This window comes from Prionailurus viverrinus, chromosome D2 (assembly GCF_022837055.1).
Source record: "Prionailurus viverrinus isolate Anna chromosome D2, UM_Priviv_1.0, whole genome shotgun sequence".
NCBI classification, from domain to species: Eukaryota; Metazoa; Chordata; class Mammalia; order Carnivora; family Felidae; genus Prionailurus; species Prionailurus viverrinus.
In genome coordinates this window covers 27,765,690-27,790,557 of record NC_062571.1, presented here as the reverse complement: position 1 = coordinate 27,790,557, position 24,868 = coordinate 27,765,690, and the positions used below count along the sequence as shown (strand labels likewise).

Below are 24,868 nucleotides of genomic sequence, written 5' to 3'. Positions count from 1 at the left end.
TACTCAGTCATCAAAAAGAATGAAATCTTGCCATTTGCAATACTGTGGATGGAACTAAAATGTATTATGCTAAGAGAATTAATTGAGTAAGAGAAAGACAAATATATGATTTCATTCATACGTGGAATTTAAGAAACACAACAGATGAACATAGAGGAAGGGAAGGAAAAATAAGATAAAAACAGGGGGGTATACCATCAGAGACCCTTAAATACAGAGAACAAACTGAGGGTTGCTAGAGGGGTAGGTGGGTGTGTTAGGTTAAATGGGTGATAGGCATTAAGGAGGGCACTTTTGAGGATGAGCACTGGGTGTTGTATGTAGGTGGTGAATCACTGGGTTCTACTCTTAAAGCCAATGCAACACTGTATTTTACTAACTTGAATTTAAATCAATTAATTAAGCAAAATAAATAATGAGAAGCATGATTAGAGTAAGGATTTTGTCCCATTCCTAGATGCCAAAAACTTTTTTTTATGGAGCTTGCATATGGTACATCTGGGAAATATTGTTTTGGGGTGGAATGAAAATGGATAAGTGAAAGAGTGTCTATCTTTGGAAAACTTTTGCATATAGTTTCTTTACTTACAGCTCCACAGCTTATATAAATATTACTTCAAGTAATTTATTTGCATGGCAAGTATCTCCTATAGTTTGTCTCAAGCAATTAGACAGGATGAGGAAGACAGTATTATGTTTCCTACATGGATCTTATTGCCTTATGATGAATCTAATATTAGATGAAATACGGATTGCTGTGACAACATATAAAAAGGTGATTACTCCAGGTATCATTGAATGCTTCCCTGAGAAAATGATATTAATGTTAAACCTAACGGGAAAAGGAGAGTCTCCTTGATGAAAAGAGAAGAGGTTATTTCCAAGCAAATGAAATGGATTCTGAACAGGCTTGGGGGTGAGAAAAATTGGTGGTGTATTTAGAAGCTAAAATATTTCAATCTAGTTTAGTTTCATTTTATGGCTGGGATACATAATATAAAAGCAAAATAAAATTGATTAAGCAGAATGAGACTTAGATTAGTTAAAACTTTGTAACTTGTAACAAAAAGTTTAGAATGAAGATAAATTTTAAAGACCAATATAAACCCAATGTAAAGTCCAATGTAAAAACAATGTAAAATGAATTGAATTTTTTGAGAGGTAATTTTTGCATTATTATAGAAAATGGACCAGAAAAGAGGGAGAATGCAAAGGTGGAGCCCAGAAACATATTGCAGTTGTCCAAGTTAAAGATAACGACCTGCTCTAGGGTGGTTATTGTAGAGAAGCAAAGACATTTTAAGGATTAGATGAGGGCTGTGGTGATGGACTAGATGTGATTGGTGAAGGAAAATCATGAGTCAAAGGTGATTTTTGGTTTTTGCTTAGGCAGTTGACTGGTTGATGTTTCTTGGTTAAGGTAAGGAATTTTAGAGCTCAGATGATGAAATTTTGAGAACCATAATCTTTAGCAAGTTAATGGTAATCGTAGCCTTGGAAATTCATGAGTGGACTTATACTGAAGTATAAGTATGCTCCAAGTATAAGCATGCTCCACCAACAGCAACTAGAAAGCCAGATAAGAGACATTTAGAATAAGCACGAAATATTTAACATGGCTGTATTTGGACCTACCCCACCAAAAAACAAAAACAAACAAACAAACAAACGGAAACAAAAGCAATATTCAAGGAAAAGATTGCCTAGAATTTTCCCTAATTGACCAGATCAACTCACAAATTCAAGAAGCTCAGTGGATCCAAACCAAGATGTGAAAGAAAAAAAATCTGACAACAAGGTACATCGTAGTCAAACTGCTGATGAAAAAGAAGTCAGCTAATATCTTAAAAGCAACCAGAGAGGAAAGACCTGTTTTCTTCAAAGCAAATTCATGAAAACTTATAACTGCCTTCTCAAAAGAAATTATGGAATCTTGAAGAAAATGGAATGATTTCTTTAAGGTGGAAGAAAACAAATGCCAGTCTAGAATTCTATTAAGAATAATATACTTTAGAAATAAGTCTAAAATGAAGATCCTTTAAGAAAAACAAAAACTGATGGAACTTCACACCATCAGGTCATTTAAAAAAGAAATACTAAAGGTAATTTTGTATGTAGAATGATAGTTTTTAAAATGGAAACATGGAAATGTAAGGGGAAAACTGTACATATGTGAGAAAATAAAAATAAATGCTGACTGTACAAAGTAAATTACAATTGCCATATTGAGTTTAAGATATGTTTAGAAGTAAAATTCAGGATGACAATATTATAAAAATTGAAATGAGTAAGGGGAATTCGAATTTTCTATATGCTAGTATTACAGAAGAATGATAAAAGTAACACTTTATATTAAACCTTAGTAAACCAAAGGATGTTTTCATCTTTAGACTAACTAAAGTAGTTAAAATATGAACTGAGGAGGTACTAAAGAGGGAAAATAGAAAAATATAAAATATTTCATTAGCCCAAAAGAAACAAGAATGATAAAGATAAATAATACATAAATATGTCAAATAAAATATGAATAGTAACATAGTTATAAACATAACCTGACTTAGTAATTATTTTACATAATAGGTGAATGAAGGAGCCAGTAAAGGACTACAATTTCTAAACTAGAATAGGAAAACACCATACAATACTTAAAAAAGAAACATATATTAAATGTAAGGATGAATAAAAGTAGAAAGTAAAAGATTTAAAAAAACGATGTGCTTTTCAAACACTCATCAAAAGGCTGTTGATAGAGTAGAAATCAAGGCATAATTACTACACATGAAGAAGAGGATTTCATAGTGATGAAGACGTCTTTTTAAGAAGACTGTAGCATAATTATAAATCTCTATGAACCCAAAACTATAATGTAAAATGTATATACTTTAAAAAATTTGACAAAACTCGACTTTGCTTCTTAACCATATTGTAGTAACTGAGACTGGGCTTTTCTTGATACCGTAAACAACTACAATACTGAATGAAATATATATTACAACTATTTTTCTATTTTCAGATAGATACTGGAAAATAAGTGTTAGAAGACTGTAAGTCCTGAGAGAAGGGAAAAAATGTCCCAGATTAATTACATCCCAGATTTCTTCCTGGAAACAATTTGTGGACTGCAGAAATGTTGCAAGAAACAAGACCAAAATACAAACAAAACAAAGGAAAACAAACAAACAAAAAAAGAATTGTATTTCTATATATTAACAATGAAAAATCAAAGAATAAAATTTCAACATAAATTTTGTAGTAATATCAAATGAAATATGAAGGGAAAATTTATCATCATATATGCAAGATTTTTAAACTGTAAACTACAAACTCATGTTGAGAGATATTAAGCACTAAAAATGGAGAGCTATACTATGTTCATAGATTGAGAGTCAATATTGTTAAGTTGAGATTTCTATCCAGATTGATCTATATATGAAACATAATCATAATTGATATCTCCACAGACATTTTTGTAAAATTTATGAAGCTGATTCTATAAATTATATAGGAATCTAAATGACTGAAAGCAGTCAAATCAATTGTTAAAAATATATATATAGAATGTATTTTATTTCAAAACTTGATATAAAGTTATAATATTCAAAAGACAGAAAATAGATATGGGAATAAATTGAAAGTCCAGAAATAGACCTAAACATATATGGTCAATTTAATTTGACAGTGGTTTCAAGATAGCTTAAAAAAGAAGAGAAAAAGATTTTCACCAAATGGTACTTGAAGAACTGGATATCCATATGAAAAAAAAAAGTGTATTACATCACTCCACAAACAAAATTCAATAAAGTTGGCCATAACCTTACACATAAATCTAGCACTTCAAAAATCTAGAAGAAAACATAAAAGAAAATTTTGGTAAATTTGTGGTAGCCAAACATTTTTTGACAGGAAAATAAGTCATTAACCATAAAGGGAAAAAAATTGATTATTGGACTTTACCAAATTTTAAACCTGAGCTTTTTGAAAGACTCAGTTAAGAAAATGAAAAGAAAAATTGCAGACTGGGAGAAAATATTTGTATTCCATATATTTGACACAGGACTTAATGTAGAATATATAAAGAACACTAAAATTGAATAGAAAGAAACTGAGGCAAAAATATTTAACAGATATTTCATTAAAGAAAAAAATGTGAATGTTATTAAGTACCCTAACATATCCCCAATATAATTAATAGAGAAAAGCAAACAGAAAACACAGTGACATTACATTTCACTTTATACTCATTAGAATGTCTAAAATTTAAAAAGATAGAAATTACAAAGTACAGCCAAGGAGGTAGAGTAATTTGTAACTCCCCTATCATTGCTGGTGGGAATTGAAAACAGGAAAATGGCTTTGGTAAACAGTTTGATAGTTTCTTAGGAAGTTAAACATACACTTAAAATACAACATAGCAGTTTTACTTCTAGATATTTTCCCAAGAGAAATAAAAACTTAAGCTATGAAATAGTGCAAGAATGGCCATAGCAGCTTTCTTTATACTAATAAAAGATTGTTGGGGCGCCTGGTTCACTCAGTCAGTTAAGTGTCTGACTCTTGATTTCAGCTCAAGTCATGATCCCAGGGTCATGGGATTGAGTCTGCTCTGAACATGGAGCCTGCTTGGAATTCTCTCCCTCTCTCTCTCTCTCTTTCTCTCTCTCTCTCTCTCTCTCCCACTGTCCCTCTCCCCGACTTGTGTGTGCTCTAAGAATAATAATAATAATAAAACTGTTAAATCAAATGGATTAAAAGTTGTGGTATACATATAAAATTTAATATTCCTCGATAATAAACAGAATAGACTCCATGATACATGTAGCAATATGGGTTAAGCTTACAAATATAGTGCTGAGTGTAATAGGCAAAACACAGAAAAGGACATACTTTAGAATTCTATTTACATGCAACTCTAGAAAAGTTACATCGAATCTGTAGTGAGACAAAGCAGATCAGTGGTTGCTTGATAGCTGGGATAGGAATTCCAGGCTTGATTGATAAGAGGCTCATGGAAACTTGCTGACATAACACAATATTGGTTTAACAATACTGAAATTTACATTCTTTTCTTGTGTACCTGGCACATACCAAGTTTAAGCATATGTTGGGTCATAAAAAAGGCCTAAACAAATACTAAATTTCTGAAGCCATTCAGTTTGTTCTCCATTTACAATAGTATGTTAGGTGAGAAATCAGTAATAGAAAGAAAAATAAGAAATCCTCTCTTACTAGAAAATTAAAAAATAATAATAAAATAAACACCTCATCCATTAGTCAACTAAGTAATAAGTGATAAAAAATGATGGGGCGCCTGGGTGGCTCGGTCGGTTAAGTGTCCAACTTCGGCTCAGGTCATGATCTCATAGTCCGTGAGTTCGAGCCCCACATCGGGCTCTGTGCTGACAGCTCAGAGCCTGGAGCCTGTTTCAGATTCTGTGTCTCCCTCTCTCTCTGCCCCTCCCCTGTTCATGCTCTGTCTCTCTCTATCTCAAAAATAAATAAACATTAAAAAAAATGGGAAACATTCTCCCTGAGGTAGAAGATGAATCAAAGACACCTGTAATCACCACTTCTCACTGGTAGTTCTACCTAGTGGAATAATACAAAAGAAAAAAAAAAAGACAAAATAAGCAAAAAGAAGACATATAATTGTTAGTATTTATAGATGACATGCTTGTATACATAGAAAACCAAAAGAATCTAGAAAAATATAAAAGAATAATTAAGTGAATTTTGCAAGGTCTCCAGATGCAGGATAATATAAACAGAGGACAGTATATTCAGCTTCATTAGTTATCAGTGAAGTGCCAATTGAAATCTCAACTATAAACCTGCCAAAATGGCTAAGGAGAAAAATAGGAGGAAAAAGTGTAAATGATAATATAGAGCAATTGGAACTATCATATATTGCTGGTAAAAGTATAAATTTGCAGGAGTACTTCCACTTTTTATGTGAAAGTATCCAATAAAATTGAACATGTGTATTTCTATGATTCTGTAATTGTGGTTTCAGGTGTATACCCACAAAAGTTCATATATTGGTTCATCAAAATACATGTAACAGAGTATTCATAAATTGCTATTCATAATAGCCCTAAACTACCTTAAAGTCCATCAACAGTAGAATGGATAAATAAGCTACGATGTTTTTACATAGTATATCAGAATGAGAATTAATTGACCTTATAAATTAAATTTGATTGAAAGAAGCCAGATATACAAGGTTCTATATTGAATTATTTAATATAAATGTTATATATTTCACATATATATTAGATAATATATATTGTATATAAGTATATTTAAAGTATATATAATTATAGTTAACAAATACATCAATATCAATATTACGTATAAGTATTATATACTTATATATGTATATATGTATACATATGTATATATTTAATCTAGATTGTGCACAATGTGCTTAATTATGCATAATATATATTATATATTATATCAACATCTATTAGAAAAAAGAAAAATTATTCGTATGAAAATAAAAAATTGCTTGAGAAGTGAGGAAAATAGCATCAGGGAGTATAGCAAACCTTTAAAAGTCTGTGTTTTAAGATAGGATTTTATGAATATTTAAATACTACAGTGAAACTGTCCATAAAAAGGAACAGGATAAAGATGCAGTAGTATAAAAGAATTAATGAATTAATAATTGTGCACAGTCGCCAAGAAAGCAGGAAGAAATAAAATCTAGAGCAGAGTGAGAAGTATTGGTTATCAGCAGAAAAAGAGATCATTCTTTTATTTTAATGGAAATTGCTAAGAATAAAGGTTAAATTCAAGCAGGTTCATTTTGCTGCTTCTATTTTTGTTTCTGATTCGTTGCTGCTATTGTTTGCTTCCTTGCTTACTTGTTTTATGTTTATTTTAAGTGAAATATTCTGCAGAGCAAGTTAGAATATGAAGTGCTAAAAGTTTGATGAGAGTAGACGTTTGAAACAGTGTTTGGGTACAACGAGTGCAATAATTGGCTAAGGACATAGCACAGCTATGTCAGCTCCAGGCTGGTGTCTGTCAACTTATCTAGAAACTCATTTGCCCAAGGAGGGAATTTTCCAGAAGTAGTAGAGAGCCACCTATGGATCAGTGCTAGGGACATAGACAATTCTCTTCTACTAGATGTTTGTAGCGGAGAGAAATGAGCTACGAAATACTAGTTGGGGCCAATAGAGGGATTAAAATGGTAGAAGGATGATCAAGAGAGATTTGAAAAATAGTAGGAATGTGAAAAGATCTGTGGACTAGAAGTCCTTGCATGAATTGGAAAACTGATGCCGTTTAGATTTTTAGCTTCACACAACCTGGTTTTTCCTTACCTTTGGTCATGCATGAGATGAGTGTAGGATCTAGGGCGAAGGCTGGCATTTCCTTGCTCTCAGCCCAGATTTCTAGCAGCCATGATCAAAATGTCAGGTTGAATTCTCTCAGTAGATGGCAATGGACAGGGAAGACCTCAGTGCCCTGTCTGATGCCGCAGAGAAGAGAAAGCACAGGTTGAAACACTGGATGTTGAGAGAACCATGCCAAACCCTGCCCACTCCTGCTAGCTCTACTTAGGAAAAAATATACTAATTGTTCTGAATTTGTGGAACTAGTGCCCGGGCTGTAATCATTATAGAAAATTAGTTCTTCAGCTAAGCATTTACCTTTAAGTCAACATGGTTGCAGGATAGCTAATCATTAGTATTCCCAACCATATTTTTATAACAAGATATTTCAAATAGCATTAAAAGGCATTCTGAGTAGCCACCTCAATTGGTGTTATGTTTGTGATTATTTCCTTTTTCTTTAAATGTTTACTTTTTGAGAGAGAGAGAGAGAAAGAGAGAGAGAGAGAGAGAGAGAGAGAGTGGGAGAGGGGCAGAGAGAGAGGGAGACACAGAATCTGAAGCAGGTTCCAGACTCTGAGCTGTCAGCACAGAGCCCGACACAGGGCTTAAATTCATGAACCACAAGATGATGACCTTAGCCGAAGTCAGAAGCTTAGCTGACTGAGCCACCCAGGTGCCCTTGTGATTATTTCCTTTTAAATTGATGCATAATATTTTTGGCCTAGAAGATGTGCTTTAGAAAAAAAAAATTAGCTTTGAAAATGCTTTTTGACAGGACAATATTACAACCAAATAAATGTCATATTTCATTTTATGTCTGACTGTCTCAGTAGTGTTAAATTTCTTTAGTTATTCCATGCATTGATTTTCTCCCCTTTCAACTTAAGTTGTCCTTTTCTGTTGTCATGTTCTAATGGAGACTTGGCAAAGGACAAACTTACTATGTGAATCCTATCGTTGGCCCTTTGGAATAACTTTTCATATTCAAAGTGGAGCAACCTTCTCAATTTAATTATAAGCTTGACAATTTCAATTTGGATATGTAACTCCGTTTTGACTAGCCTTAACAAAGTCCCTAATTTGATTTTCCCATTAAGCCAGATTGACTGTTTAGCATTTTTGAATGCATCAAAATGCTTTCAATACAGGCTATTCTTCTAAAAATCTGTTCAGAAACAAAAGAATATGTTATACAAGTATTGGGATGAAATTAGGTCCTCAAGAGAGAGGTTCAGGAAAATCAAAAACATATTGAATTGGATGATGTATTTTTGCTAACAAATATATATTTAAGCATTTCCAGTGATGTATAGCTACCATGTTAGATCAACCTAGAGATGAAAATGACACCTGTTAAGTTATAAAGACTATAAAATTTTTTAAGGTTTTTTTAAACATTTTTTTTAATCTTTATTTATTTATTTATTTTTTTTTTTAATTTTTTTTTCAACGTTTATTTATTTTTGGGACAGAGAGAGACAGAGCATGAACGGGGGAGGGGCAGAGAGAGAGGGAGACACAGAATCGGAAACAGGCTCCAGGCTCTGAGCCATCAGCTCAGAGCCCGACGCGGGGCTCGAACTCACGGACCACGAGATCGTGACCTGGCTGAAATCAGACGCTTAACCGACTGCGCCACCCAGGCGCCCCAATCTTTATTTATTTTTGAGAGAGAGAGAAGCAGGCTCCAGGCTCTGAGCTGTCCACGCAGAGCCTGACGTGGGACTCCAACCTATGAACTGTGAGATCATGACCTGAGCTGAAGTCAGACACTTAACTGACTGAGCCACCCAGGTGCCCCCAAAATTTTTAAGTGTTTCAAAAATATATTTATGCTCTTATTTGTCATCTACCAACGCACATATATAATGCCCTTTCACATTACCTATGGTGAACTTATTTCTGAATAATTTAACTGAGAACTTTAAAATTAAGTAAGGGTGAAATAGTACCTGAAGGGGTAGGGGACCAAATCCTGGGTTGTTTGTTTGTTTGTTTGTTTGTTTTTAAATCATTTTCTTTTCTTCTTTTGTTTTTTATCATGGTTAGTGTATTCTTTAATCTCTCTCCCCTATTCCCTCCATCCCCTTTGGTAGCCATCACTTTGTTCTCTATAGTTAAGAGTCTGTTTCTTGGTTTCTCTCTCCCTCTCCCTCTTTTTTCCTTTCTTTGTTTGTTTTGTTTCTTAAATTCAACACAAGAGTGAAATCATATGGTATTTGTCTTTTTCTTACTGACTTATTTCGTCCGGTATTATACTCTCTAACTCCATCCATGTTGTTGCAAATGGCAATATTTCATTCCTCTTTATGGCTGAATAATATTCCATTGTGTGTGTATGCATATTCATGTATATATATGTATGTGCATATGTGTATATATATGTATGTGTATATACATATACATATTATATTTCCTTTATCCATTCATCTCTGGATGGACACTTGGGCTGCTTCCATATCTTGACTATTGTAAATAATGCTGCAATAAACATAGAGGTACCTTTATCCCTTTGAATTAGTATTTTTGTATTTTTGGTGTAATTACCCAGTAGTGAGATTCCTGGATTGAAGGGCAATTTATTTTTAACTTTTTGAGAAGACTCCATACTGTTTTCCACAGTGGCTGCACAGATTTGCATTCCTACCAACAGTGCAAGAAGGTACCTTTCCCACCACATCTTTCCCAACACTTGTTTCTTGTATTGCTGATCTTAGCCATTCTGACAGGCGTGAGGTGGTATCTCATTATAGTTATGATTTGCATTTCCCTGGATGAGTGATGTTGAGTATCTTTTCATATTGTCTATGGGCCACCTGTATGTCTTCTTCATATAAATGTCTGTTCACATAATTGGATTATTTGTTTTTTCGTGGGGGTATTGAACTGTATCAGTTCTTTTCCAATCCTAGATTCTACTGCCAAGGCAAACAAATTAATTTAATTTTATTTGACAATCAGAAAAAAAATTGGTTTGTATTTACACTATGACACATTTTAAAGATTAAATAATGTCATGCAATTCTATGTCCTAGAATCTATAATACAATTTGTTTATGTTTTTTATCTTATTGAGATCCACATTTTAAAATTTAAAAATGTTCTATTAAAAACTAGTGTTAATCTAAAAGTTTTTAAATTGTTTGGAGCCTATGAGGAAGACTGGCTATTTCCATTTGCTATTTCAAAATAAAAAGTGCTTCTTAGAAAATGATGGAGTACAAACATTATCAAACCACCATCCTAATAAAATACATTGGCAAGTAAGATAACTTCTTTTTTCCTAGTACCAGTATACATTACAAAATTCTATAACTGTCACGGAATCAGGCTGGAACACTGGCGGAAAAACCAAGCGGCACTCAGAGACCTTGGTGGATTGGAGATTTATTTAACACCGGCAGGCTCAGAGGAGGCCGTTTCTCCAAAGATCTGAACCCTGAATTCGAGCAGGAAGGGTTATTTATAGTTACCAGCCTCCATATTTGTGTGTGTGTGTGGGGGGGGGGGGTGGTTTCGCTCGCACAGCAAACAAAGGAAGAAGAACCAGGAGGAGGGGTCTCTAAGGCAGAGACTAGAGTTTGTTTTAGTCCAATCAGCCATCTTTGGTGTACTTTATCCACTTCTCCAACATTCCCCCCTTTGATGCCTTTTATAAAAACCTTAGTAGGCATCACCTTTCAGTTTTACAGGTTGGTACTCTCAGAAGGCTAAGATATGTGCAGTAGTTTGGCAAGCAGAAGTGTTTTCAATAAAATGTATCATGGCATTCAGTATACAGGGGCCGATGGATACAAGTAAAATTATGGAGAGGAGGGGCCCCGCCAGGGCAGGCAGCCAGGATGCCCAATCTGTGAGATCCCATCCTTTACATTGATTGATATTTTCCTATTGTCTATGTTGAATTCTTTCCTTGAGCTCCTTAACCTTAGTTGGAACTGTTCCTGACAGGTTTACAAAATAGCAGCATCCCTCCCCCCCCCCCCAAGAAAGATGCAAGTCCCTCCTTTTTCTGAAGTGAGGAGGTCAAGGGCTTGCCTATTTTGGAGGGTCACTGCCACCAGAGGGTTTATTTGGCTTTGTAAGGTTACCAGAGAATCCTCCATCTGTTCTATGTCTCCATTTAGCTCTTGTGATATAGTCCTTCTGATGAACCTATATCCCCTATTCCAGTCTCTATTCCTGTCTCAATTCCTGCTCCAATCAGAACGGGTAGCAGGATTTCCTGTTTAGTCTGGGACTTGGGGCTAAAGCCTTTTTGGAGCTGATCTTCAGTGTATATGGATATCTCTGGGGTTAGGAAGACGGAATAACATATCTGAGTCCAGTTGGCCTCTAAGCATCAGTAGGCGAAACTAGAACATAGAACCCCCCCAGGGGTTGAACATAGGGTTGTATTCCTCTTTAAGGTTATATTTCTTCTGTATAGAGAGGTACCATTCATATCTTCAGACTCTGTACAGATTAGATTGTTGGCATTTGTGAGACGGGATCCCAGTGGCCAGGGGTCCAATTAAGACAGAAGTGTTGGTTTTGAGATTTTCAGGAACTTCCCAGGTCAAAGGGATAGGAGTGGCTAAGTAAGCCCTCTGGCTGAGGGGCAAGCACATCCAGTAGGTTTGGGTGTGATTATCTATTTTATGGAGGACTTGTAGAGTAATGTTAGTCCAACGCTGGAGTGGGGAATTGGTAAGCATCTGATTGAGGGATGAAAACTTCAAACCCTGGTAGGCTTCCAGGGGAGTGGTCGCCTTTATGGCTTATATTACCTTGTCCTGGGTATCCTTTATAACCTTTTGAAGGGCCCTGTCCTGCATCCCTCACCCATCCAAGATCCCCCATTGAGGAAGGTAAGTGTAGCCAGCTTCCCTTTCTGGAGGCTTTGTTGTGACGTGGGTTCCTGACATTTTGGGTTATCTCTACAGTCCAATACTTAGTCCTTGGGGCACCGGGTGACTAACAGAGAGTGGGTGTTTTTCCCTTGTAGCAATCTTTGTGGAAGGAGGTGAAGGCGCTGAACACCCTTGACCCCTTTATTGTCATATAACAGTCCTGGGGGCAAAGTGGGTAAGCAGCAGTTGTGAAGGTGAGAGAGGTTATCACAATATACAGGCAATACTTAATAATCCTCCCATCCAGAGGAGGTATGTGAGACGCAGCATGCATCTTTTGTCCCATGTCCAGCTTGTTGGTGCAATCTCTATCAGCCAAACAGTAAGAAGTAAGATCAGGGCTATGACACCAGTGAGGGGCAAGGGCTGGCAGAGTTGCATCCAAATCCCTGGGCTCGGTCCACGTGTTGATTTCTCAAGCTTCTGCCATAAGCGGGTTGACTGGATCTGGATCACTTCACCAGGTTGAGGGTTCCTCTGATTTGGCCTTCTTAGCTCTGGAGTGATGGACCCATGGGGTGATACCTGAAACTGAATCCGCTATTTAGTTGTATGTCTGTAAAGTCCATCTCCAAGTCTTCGAAAGGGGTGGGTTTCTGATAACTGTCAGATCAGGTTTAGGGAAGATATGGTTTGCATATTTAGAGATCCATCCTGTTTTCCAGTTGTTTAAATAATCATATGCCCATGGGGTCTTATTATTATCCCTATAGTATAACAAGCACAGAAGATTGCCTATATATGAAATACTGTGACAATTTTCTGAAGTTTATCTCAAGTTGTCTAGTTTAGGCAAACAACATTTAAAGGCAATCATAACTAGAATTTAACATCCATAACGGTGCATTGTTGAAACATAGTTGTTCTCTCTAACCACCCCCCCCACCCCTTTCCAGAGATAGCCAAATTGAAACCAATGCATTTGTAGAACAAATCCAGTCTTAACAAATCTGGCCTAATTATTTACATAAGCTTAGCAAGGATAGCGATTGATCATGAGGATCTTTTAAAGTTTGCTTTGTTGGAACCTTTTATAAGGAATCTCTGGGTTGAACTTTTAGTAGCCTCTCCAGGCCAGAAGCCAAGCCAAATACTTGCCATCAGACAGGCCTGCAATACCTGTAGAATTGGGCGAATTCCTCTTCATGAGGCCCCCGAGATATCCTGAGGTTTCTGCACCTGCCAGGAAGTGACCTTCTTTACTTATCTGGTGAGGCTGCTGGGAACTCTGTAAGCAAGGCACCAGGCCAACATTTCCAAGGGGCTTTATGACTCCATGTTTTATAAAGCCAACCCTAATTCCTTAAAGCTGTCTGGTCATATCTGAGTCTATGAATGTCATCCTCAAATATGACATTCCAATCAAAGCCTTGGTAAAATAACCAGTATTTCCAAATGGTGACCTGTTATAAGATGAACAGATTCTTACTGAACTTATGCAAACAATTGTAATTGCCATGAAAGAAAGAATACTCATTGAGAGTTTTGAATTTCAGGGGAATTATGTAGAGAGAAAAGATACATGCTTCAGTTTACAAATGCATACTTTATGACATTTTTCTATAACATAGATATCTTAAAAGAAAGTTTCCTTAATCTGGAAGAGGAAACATTAGGGAACCAGCAATATTTTCAACAAGAATCACAAAACTATAATCTTCTTCAGTTCATTTAATCCCATGTTCCTAATTCTTGTTCAGTTTGAATGCAGCTTTTTAGTTCTGGAATTTTTTTACCCATTTTAGTATTAATCTTAAGGATGTCGAATACCTGTATTTATCCCCAAAGTCCTTTTTATAAATCTCCGTGAAGAAGACACACATTTTGTGAGAGAATAAGAACAGTTATAAATGGCAAAATCTCAGAAATAGACATCATTAAAGATCTGATGAGAGTTCATTATGATGCAATTGACAAAGAAATTTGGTTATTTATGTGACACATAACATCACAAGTAATCAGAATATTAAGTGATGACCTTATATCAAAACGTTAAAATTTTAGGAATTGCATATATTCGGACATTTACAGCATTTACCTGTGCAATACAATCTAAGGTTTACCATTGTATGACAGAGCTTTTCCAAGTAACTTAATATCCCAAATAAAAGGACCTAATTGGTCAAGAAGACTTCATTTACCATTTAAATCCTGAGAAGTTTGTTAAAACCCCAGAAGTCATAAATGCATCCTAAGTAGGAGTACAGATCATTACAAATCTTACAATTTTATATATTCAACCAAAGTGGCAATAAAAGATCCCAAAGATGAATGTATAGGATTATACAGTTGTTATCCAAACCTAGCTCCTTTAACATTCAGAAGTTTTAACTAAGTAATCAAAGACCTGATAGAGATGAGACCTAAAACTTTGATTTTCCCAGAGGGTAAACCTTTGTTTGCATTGTTTTGTCAAAAGCAGATCAACAGTTCAAGAAAACTTTGTCATTTGAGCAGAGAGAAAAGCAGGATTTCAACCTTATACCAGTGTACTTTTAAAATTCCATTCATCTCAACCTTCTATAGCTTTCTTTTGCTTCTAAATTTTGTCCCAAAGCCATTTCTTTCCAAATAACCAGTCTCATTTAGGACAAAATTACTTTCTTCTACCCTCAACAAAACTGTATTTCTATTCCTTATAACTTTCTTAAATATCTCCTATTTTCCTACATACAGAGTTGCTTTCTTTATTTTCATCAGTCTTAAGTACATTTAACAGAATTTTAACTCTTAGGACACCTTAGTCTCCAAGTGAGGACTTAGTAACCAACTGAGAGGTGTTTACATCAGAGTTTTCTTAGATGGTAAATTCATGAACCAATTAAGTACAAAGCATGTTTTCCAATAGGTCCAAATAGCCTTAATTTCTCAGCAACAAGAAGTTAAAAACACAAACCTCTGTTCAATAATCAAAGTTTTATCATTCCATCCTATTTGGAAAGTTTTAGGTTACCAAGGACCTTGAAAGTTATCTTAATTACCCATGAAAACTTTGAGACAGACAAAATTAACTATTATTAACAAATTGCAACAGAGATAACATGAGCTTATTTGACCTTTGTTGATAACTTTAAAGACAGGTCCAATAAACTTAAATTAGTTTAAGCATCGAATATGTTTCACCTGAATCCACCTAAAAGTCAATCAGTTTTTCCCCATTATCAGTTTTTCATTTGGGGCACCAGTGGAGATATCTGAAATGGGTAGTCCAAGGGGGTATACACTTTGCTCCTTGACCTCGAGGGTGGGAGGAGGAACCAATGGTGCCTGAGGCACCGAGGATGGTATAGGACCACACCCAAGTTGGTGCAGAAACATGGGGGGGAGGGGAAGGCGGAAGCAGCAACTGCTTGGGAATATGCCTTAAAGTCCCTGTCTCGAGGTAGACTAACCACAGTTGGCTCCAATTATAGCTATTAACCTTGGAAATGAGGGAGAATCCCTCACATCTATTAAGCAGAGGAACAGGGAGAGAGAGTCAGTGTCCCCTTTTAGTCTGGTTCTATCTCGGCTAGACCAATAAGGTCCCCTTCTCCAGGTTCCTCCTGATGTCCGCTGGGTTTTTGGGACTTTCCCTGGTTGGGACATTTATTCTTTTGAATGTACTTTCCCCTTGCAGTAGGTTCATTGACCCCTTGCTAAGGAGGTTCTGGGACTCCCCCCTTGCTGCTGGGCATATTTATGGCCTTCTCAGCTCCCTGTTCTGATCCCCCTGAGAGCCTCTTGATATTAGCAGATGTGGACTGGGATCTTGGCCGAAGGCCCAATCTGGCCGTTGGGCCTTGTGCGGGAGGGTTCTCTGGCCTGGGATGGGAGGAGAAATGGGCGGCTGCCCTGGCAGCACCCTGACTGTGGCAGCCAGTGGCAGCAGCAGCAAGTCTGCGGGGGGGGGGGGGGGGGGGGGGGGGGCGGAGTTTCAAGCTCAGGGGAGTGGGGAGGAAGCCTAAAGAGTCATGAAGAGGGGAACATTAGGGGAGGGGCAGTGGGCTGCTTCTTTGGCTTCCTGGGTGAGTCTCCGGATAAAGCAGCTAAAGCCCTTGCCTGGCTCTTGTGGCTCTGTCCCAACCCCACTTTGCTCCCTTGAGGTGGAGTCACAAAGACAGAGGGACAGGGGCGCCCCCTCCAATGAGGAGACCAGCCAGATGCCCACCTGGCCATGTCCTGAAGGAACCCAGGAGACGCTCAGCCCCACAGTTCCCAGCCCTGAGACCCATGATCAGAAACCATTCTGATATCTCCACAGACCTAGTGCCATCCATCATGGAATCGCAGAAGGGCCCACTCAGACTCCGTGGGGACCCCAAGGGCGCCTACCTGTGGAGCCAGAGTATCGAACTCAGCAGGCAAGCTAGACAGAGTTGCACATTCACATTCACATACACACCAGAGGTTATTATATTCCCTACCACAGAATCCCTACCTGTGAGACTTCTAAAGTCTCAGGGAGTGATCAGGTCCCCCTTCCACTCTTGCAAGTGGGCCTGACTAGATTGGGCCCCAGCCTTACTGGGGTCCAGGTCCTCACCTGCCAAGTCTCCTGGAGTCTGGTGGGAACGGCGGAGTTGGGGCTGGCCTGAGGCAACCGAGGGAGAGACTACCGAAATTCAGGCAGGTCATGCACTCTCCCTTGTGATCCCTCATTCCGTCACTGCCTCACTGTTTTCCCAAACCGGTGGCAACAATGGGCCAATGCAGTTGGGTTTTCCAGTCAGGGAACCAAATTTGTTGTGGAACCAGGCTGGAACCCGGGCAGAAAAACCAAGCGGCACTCAGAGACCTTGATGGATTGAAGATTTATTTAACACCGGCGGGCTCAGAGGAGACCATGTCTCCAAAGATCTGAGCCCTGACTATGAGCAGGAAGGGTAATTTATATTTATCAGCCTCCATATTTGTGTTTGGGGGAGGGGGGTGGTTTTCACACGCACAGCAAACAAAGGAAGAAGAACCTGGAGGAGGGGTCTCTAAGCTAGAGACCAGAGTTTGTTTTAGTCCAATCAGCCATCTTTGGTGTACTTTATCCACTTCTCCAACATAACCTTCCACAAAGCAGTTATTAGGTAGTTAATTTTTTTAATTTTAGACATTATATTAATGTTAGTGCAATCTTTTCAACTATTCATTATCTGAAAATAAACTCACATTGGAAGTGATATAATACTGAAAGTCAGGGTGTAGAGTGGGTAAGAGCACCAGGTACTTGAACTAGACTGCCTTTGCTCAGATTCCAACCTTACCATTTAATGGCTGTATTGCCTTGAGCAACCTACCAAATCTTCCCGTTCCTTTGTTTCTTCATCCATACAATGGAGATAATAGGAGTACTAACCCCCTACTGTTGCTGTGAGTTAATTTATGTCAGTTACTTAGAACCTGGCCAACATCTAGGAAGCATAATTGGAGCCAAACTCCACACATTTGCTTTCAAGTATTGTTTTGTGCAGGTGCGATATCCACCAGGGGTCTTTATGTTTAGGTAAACATTGGGACTCACAACAATTTCATAGTTTGCACTCGGCACCAGTTTACCCAGAAGGTTATAGGAATGGAAATACATATTTTCAGGCAACATCAGGTTTCTCTCCTCACAGGAGTCCCAGTGGCAATAGTTTGCAAGGTGGTTCTTGCAGGGGTTGGGAAACTATGCTTTCCTCAGATGACAGCCCGGGTGCAAGAGCATGAGATCCACATCAGTGGGAGTGAGGTTCACTTCCTGAGCATCCTCATGTAGAACATGTATCTGATAGAGGTCTTGTATCCAGAATGTGAAGAGTTAGAATAGTATAGTAGAAGACATTCTGGTGTTCTGACATAATGTAGACAAGAAACTTAGAAAAGTAAAAGAAGGAATGACTACCATGTCTTTTCATTTTTCTTGGCTATCAGTTGAAAAGAACAGCTTTAAATCCAAATGACAGCCCTGCCTTAGTTTAAAGCTAAAGTTCTCTTTTCTGCTTATTATGGATCTTTGATAAGAAATACAATTGCTGAGAAGTCTGTTTTGCTTGCTGTTTGCTACGAGCATTGTGAGGCCTTTCCTGAATGTAACCCGCTGTGTAGTAGAATGGGTTGTAAACCTTCCTAAATGTAGTCTGATATGTGATGGAATGAGTGATTGTACATAAACTAACCGGCATTTCTCGCTTCTGTAAACCTGCTTGCTTAGCACATTCCTCACCTACCCTACCCCCTTCCCCCTTCCCCCTTTCTCCTCCTGCCGCAAGTAAGGGACAAAGCCTTCCCGCCAAAGGACAGACAAAGGACGCCCAATCAGAGAACAACAAATGTCCTTACTTTAAAATCAACTAATCAGGCCCCTCATAATTTGAAACCTCCCCTGTGCTATTTGTCTCTGTCTATAAAAGCGCTGTACAGGGGCGCCTGGGTGGCGCAGTCGGTTAAGCGTCCGACTTCAGCCAGGTCACGATCTCGCGGCCCTTGAGTTCGAGCCCTGCGTCAGGCTCTGGGCTGATGGCTCAGAGCCTGGAGCCTGTCTCCGATTCTGTGTCTCCCTCTCTCTCTGCCCCTCCCCCGTTCATGCTCTGTCTCTCTCTGTCCCAAAAATAAATAAATGTTGAAAAAAAAAATTAAAAAAAATAAAATAAAAGCGCTGTACCAACCCTGATCGTGGCCTCTTGCGTCACCGGCGACGAGTGCGCGGGGGACCAGGTTCGAACCTGCAATAAACGACCCTTGCCACTTGGCTTTGACTTACGACTCTGGTGGACTTTTGTGGGAGGTTTCGGAACTTCGGGCATTACATCAGTATTATAATAGTATTTTGACAACGGTTTGCCAACAGGCATTCCACCTTGAAATAGTTTTGGAGGACTTACATCATGGGTATTTAACATTGGCTTTTGTTAAAAAAAAAAAATTCCAGATGTTCTGTGTATAAGTAATCACATGGATGAAAAGTTCACATTTTGTGAGGAAAAAGAAAACATCTTTATTTTTGTTGAACTACTCTTTTTCCATAGCAAAGAGTTATAGGCATATCTGAGTAGGACCAAACCTTTTGTCTGAAAACAGTTTTAGAACTGGACGAATATGCACTGTAGCCTAACTGAAATCACAGACTTACATACCGCAAAGCACAGCAGAGAAACTAAACTAGTTACACTAAGGTTCCTATAAAATGATAATATTGAGTAGGATCCTAGATGGTCATAATTTGGATTGTTTGCAAAATGCATCTTGCAGTTAGGGTAAGAACTAATTTACCAAACATAATCTCTTTATATTTATTTACATCTTCAGAAAAAATGAGGCAGAACTTACTAATTTAGGTTTGGACATATTGAGAAACTTATTGTAACATTAGTAAACCATGAAGTTCAGTTATTTAAAACCACACCAGTGTTGTAAGAATAAACACAAATCAGCAGCCCAGGAAAGGTGGCTATCTTTCTATTTACTGTGGTAAGAGAGCAGACTTCCAATTTGTCAGAGCTCTTTCATTTCAGTCAGAATCCTCTTTGGAGAGTTATTTAAAACCTGTCCTCTGTTATGAAAAGGGGGGGATAGAAGACTGCTTATATATATATAAAGATATATATATATATATATATATATATACATATACATATATATATATACACACACATATATATATATATATCCTTGAATGCAATGTTTACATATAACCTTAGGAGGTTTAAGGCCTAAAAAGCCATTTTTGTTCTCAGTTGATTCCTTGATCGAAAACACTTCATCAAGATCAGAGAGGAATGTTACCAGATATTAGGGAAACCAGCTCCTTCTTTGGTAAACAAGTTGCATCTGCCTAGAAGAATGTTCAGTTAATCGAAGTGATTTGTCATGGAGAGAATTTTGGAACTTGAGTTTTATAGTCTGATTGGTTTACTCTACCAGGCTTTTAGAGTATATTAACATTCTTGTTTTGCACAGGTGCATTTGTGAAATTCAGAAAACTTTGTTCCATAAGTTGAACACAGAGACCCCAAAGTGAGGCGTTGCCTGACTCAAATTTGCCTGTGTTTTCACAAAGAAGGTTCTATTGAGTACTTCCCTGGAAGGATTTTTCATCAAAGTGGATCTGGATAAAAAGACATAAAAATGTTTTTCAGACAGGAAATTGTGCAGTTACTCTCTATGAGTAGGCCTGAGCCACTGCTTGGCCTCAAACAAAATTTCCTACCATTTGTTAGGCTTGTCTGTGCCTCTTGCTTGTGTAGCCAGTGATTTGGCTAATAGCAGAATGATGCATAGCACACATAGCTTTCTGAGACTTAAAAATCCTTATAAAATGCCTTACAAGCTTTCATCATAAAATAACAGTATTCTTTTAGCAATTGTACTAATCTGTCTGCAAAACTAGTCTTCATGCTCTCCTAGGGGGATAATTTGTCCTACAGTTTTTCTGAGTCACCCAGAGGAGAAGTTTTACAACAGCCATGTAGGATTTGAAAATAAAAGGCTTTGTCAGAGGCCAGCATTGGAGATCACAATGGCACAGACAGCACTTTGCTCATTCAATGAGGAAAGAAGACAAGCCCATTTCTCCATTTTAAGGCATGGATTGAACTTAAACATCCTCTCTAGGCTACTGGTTAATATATATCACTTGTCTGGAAAATCAAAAGGAAATGAAATAAATACAATATGTACATGACAAGATTACAAAGTCAAAAGGAGAAGAGGGTAGAAAAGCCAAAGCCACTGGTGAAATCCTAAATGATAGCAGGTCTCTAGAACCTTCTGCCATGGAAGACTTTAGGGTAGTGCAGAGCCCTTGGAGTAAACCAAATATTAATGTTTGAGAGAGAATACTACCGACTATCCTCAATACTAGTCATGTTAATTCATCATTTAGAAAAAAACTTTCTTCTTCCTATGGTGAGATTGGAAATTATTTTCAGGATCTAACTGGCTCCCCAAAGTTTTTAATAAAAATTGCTAATTATTGAAGGACAGATTTTAGCCTACAATCCATTCATAGAGGAACACTAGTAATGAAGGGTGTTATTCTATTCAAAATCTAGTGGCTTTTATTTTTTTAAGTTGTGTGCAGATTCAGAAGCTCTAAGTGTCCTCTGAAATAGATGTGAGTTCTTCATGAGATCCTGTTTAATGTTTGCAAAGCATTTGTCATTCCTGCCACATGTACAGATTTTACATTTCTGGCTTCAATAAGTGAAATGACTTAAAGATGTGTAGTTGCCAAGTACTACTGCCTTTCAAATTACATAGTTTTTGGTGTTACCTTTTCAAGGATCTCAGGCTTGGCATACAATGGAGCAAATTAAATTTTCTTCCTAGGAAACAGCCAGCTAGACCACTGCCCCAGGCACATAACCTCAGCTTACTACTTTCCTTCACTCATTTATTCTGTGTGTGAGATGAGACTCCTCAAGCTGCAAAGGTAGAATACTCAAGCCATGCAACTGCTGATGGATTTTAGCAACCACAGAGCTGGTGTTTGAGTCTCAGCCCTGACAGCACACATCACAGAGAGGTGACAGTGGAGGCACATCTTCTTGGATGAGTTGGCTGTGGATGACAATCTGCCAAACTGAAATAATGGAAGAGGCATTAGTTGTATAAAAATGAGCCAACTTGGCTTAGCTCTAAGGTGTTTTGCAGGATTCTAGGACTATCACTCCATTTACCCCTGAGATTATGTTTGTGAACATAAAATTAAAAAACATAACAATTAAAAAAAATCATGTGGGGAAAAATTTGTTTTAGTAATTTCATTAATGCATCTTTTCAATTAAACAATTTTCTCAAACGTCATAAGAAACAAAGGAAATGGGGCACCTGGGTGGCTCAGTTAAATGCCTGACTCTTGATTTTGACTCAGGTCATGATCACACAATTTGTGAGTTCAAGCCCCGTGTTGGGCTCTGTGCTGGTGGTGAGGAGCATGCTTGGGATTCTCTCTCTCCATGCCTCTCTGGTCCTCCCCTGCTCTCTCTCTCAAAGTAAACAAACAAATAGAAACAAGGAAATGTATTCAACAGCAATCAGCTATCTGGAAATCACTATATTAGGTTCTTGGCACATATTATTTAACTTTAATAAGCATTTTTTCTTCTATTAAATATCTGAGAAAACTAGGATGGAAATGGTTAAATGATTTGCCCAAGTTCTAAGGCAGACCTGGAATTTAAACCCAACTTTATTTGACTGAAAAGCCTTGGCTTTATCTACTTTAACACACTGCATGATAGGTTTACAGGTTCTGTGTTTAAAAAAGAGACATTTTTAGGTAGAATTACTTGGGAAATATTCATGAAAGTGAATGGTATACATGCACATGTACACCTGTATGTGTGTATGATATTTATCTTAAACTGTAAATTCCCTAAAAGGAAGAATTTTCAGTTGTTGTTCTCATAAAGTTACTTATCCGTAATATAGCTTTTATTGTGGATAGTCATCTTCTATAGAAAGGGCTCAGAATTACCCCTGGAAATAAGGAGATCCATTATAAAGAAAGCAGCGGCCATTTGGATATTACAATATTATATAGAAGTTATAGAATCCATCTCACTGACACCAAGAGATGGAAATTAATCTCTTTAAAATATCATTTTAGGACATAGAATATGGATATATTTATGCATCAGATAAATACATAAATGATAAATAAGTATATAGATTAATGTAAATAATTTACATAGATACACAAAATAGGGATTTATTTATTTCTGGGGTAAAAACAAAATAGAGTATCCCTGTCTATAACATTAAATCTCTTTAAATTCCTGATTGCACTCTTGAATAATAGCTCTTTTCTTCCCCCTGCAGTTGGACAGCGTCACCTCCCTGATCCAAGCGGCCAAAAATTTAATGAATGCTGTAGTGCAAACAGTGAAAATGTCTTACATTGCCTCAACCAAGATCATCCGAATTCAGAGTCCTACTGGGCCTCGGCACCCAGTTGTGATGTGGAGAATGAAGGCTCCTGCAAAAAAGCCCTTGATTAAAAGAGAGAAGCCAGAGGAAACTTGTGCAGCTGTCAGACGAGGCTCAGCAAAGAAAAAAATCCACCCAGTGCAAGTCATGAGTGAATTTAGAGGAAGACATGTCTACTGAAACCACTCTTCTACTCTGGTGTCCATATTACAAAGTCCTGGCTAAACACACTGCTTTACTTTTACACTTGATTAGTTCTGTAAGTTCACTAACTTTTAGAATTTAATCCACAGATAGTGTAAAACATTTGAAGCAACATATATTTGGGATCATGTCATTGTCATCTCTGTATGGCCAGCACCTAATAAGTAATCAATGTATGCTTGTTGAATGAATGAACCCTTTAGGTGTCATTTAACCTTTCCTACCGTAGACAGTATCTTACACTTATTACCGAGTGAACATAGGAGACTCTGGGGAGTCCTGTTCATCTGTAACAACTTAAGTACACTCACCTTATCATTTTGAATTAAAGCTTTGGCAGGAGCTCTTGACTTGGTTTTCAAAGAAAGCAAAAGACTTCATAAAATGCTTTCCCATTTGATCTCTATATTTTCTTTATCTGACCCAATCTGACAGACACCTGTGAATCTCTGTGATTCACCTGTATCTAATGTCAGTTGATTAGGGTAACCTCAGAAACTAACCAAGCTCAGCAGTCAAGTTCAGCCTTGATTATTAATGAAGTATTTTTTTAACATTATAAAGATTACAGTGAATTTTGATGCCACAAGTGTACCTTTTAAGCTTCCATGGTGTTCAGAAGTTCTGCACATTGAGTATTAGACTTAAATGGGTCCTCCACAATAGTATATGGCAGAAGAGTTATCACTCGTTGGGGAAATGAGACACCTATCTATATTCCTGAATGAGTCATGATAACAGAAGTAGAAGGAGTTCTGCCTGACTCTAAAAATCCATTTGTATTAGCTTGCAATTGTAATTAAAAGGAAAAGGCCACTTTGAAAAACATTTTGGCATCGAGTAAAATATAACTGCATCAAGTATATCATTGAACTATAAAGTAGAGTTAATGGCAAAGAAGCTGGAGTGATTTTGATAACATGATTTAAAATAAAAGTCGTTGAGGTCATTTTATGACTTCGATCCCTGTACTTATCCTTAGTTAAGTTCATGAAGGACTTCATAATAGTCTTAGAGTCCAGTGCATTTCCCCCTCCCTCTATCCTCCCCTCCCTCTTTGCAGAAGTTAAGTTTCACTTTTCTCACACATAGAATTCTCCTTCACAACATTATAAACTTGTATTCCCTATTCTATCAAAATTATACTATAATTTTAACTTCACTTTGTACATACTGCCATTAATGAGTTGTTTCAACAATTATATTATCTTAATTTGATGAAGTAAAATTCAAACGTGCAACATCAGTTGATGCCAGAAGGACCAGTTTGGGTAAAAGAATGTGTGAAACATAAGAATGCACAAAGCCAAGAGCATCATGTGTGTGGTACCTTTGGCAAAATGGTATGGGAAAAGGATTTATTTCATAGATAATTATCAATTATATGGAAAGTGTTTACTTTTTATTGTAATGAATTATTTTATTCTTCCAAAATGCTGAGTTGCCTTGGCTCAGCATATAAACATCCTAGGAGGTGAAAGCCATAGGTCCTTCCTGCCTTGCACTCTGCACTGGCCCACAATAATTATTCCAGACAGAGTC

General features: G+C 37.3%; 1 protein-coding gene across 1 annotated transcript in view; it reads left to right on the top strand.

Annotated features, from left to right (window-relative positions):
* The window catches only part of CTNNA3 (catenin alpha 3), a 1,798,979-nt gene extending 1,775,642 nt beyond the window's left edge, over window positions 1-23,337 (top strand). Inside the window, exon 19 of the mRNA XM_047826392.1 lies at window positions 23,015-23,337. Coding sequence (XP_047682348.1) covers window positions 23,015-23,302 — 288 coding nt within the window. The 3' untranslated portion in view covers window positions 23,303-23,337. The remainder of the gene's footprint in view (window positions 1-23,014) is intronic.
* Window positions 23,338-24,868: the final 1,531 nt, after the last annotated feature.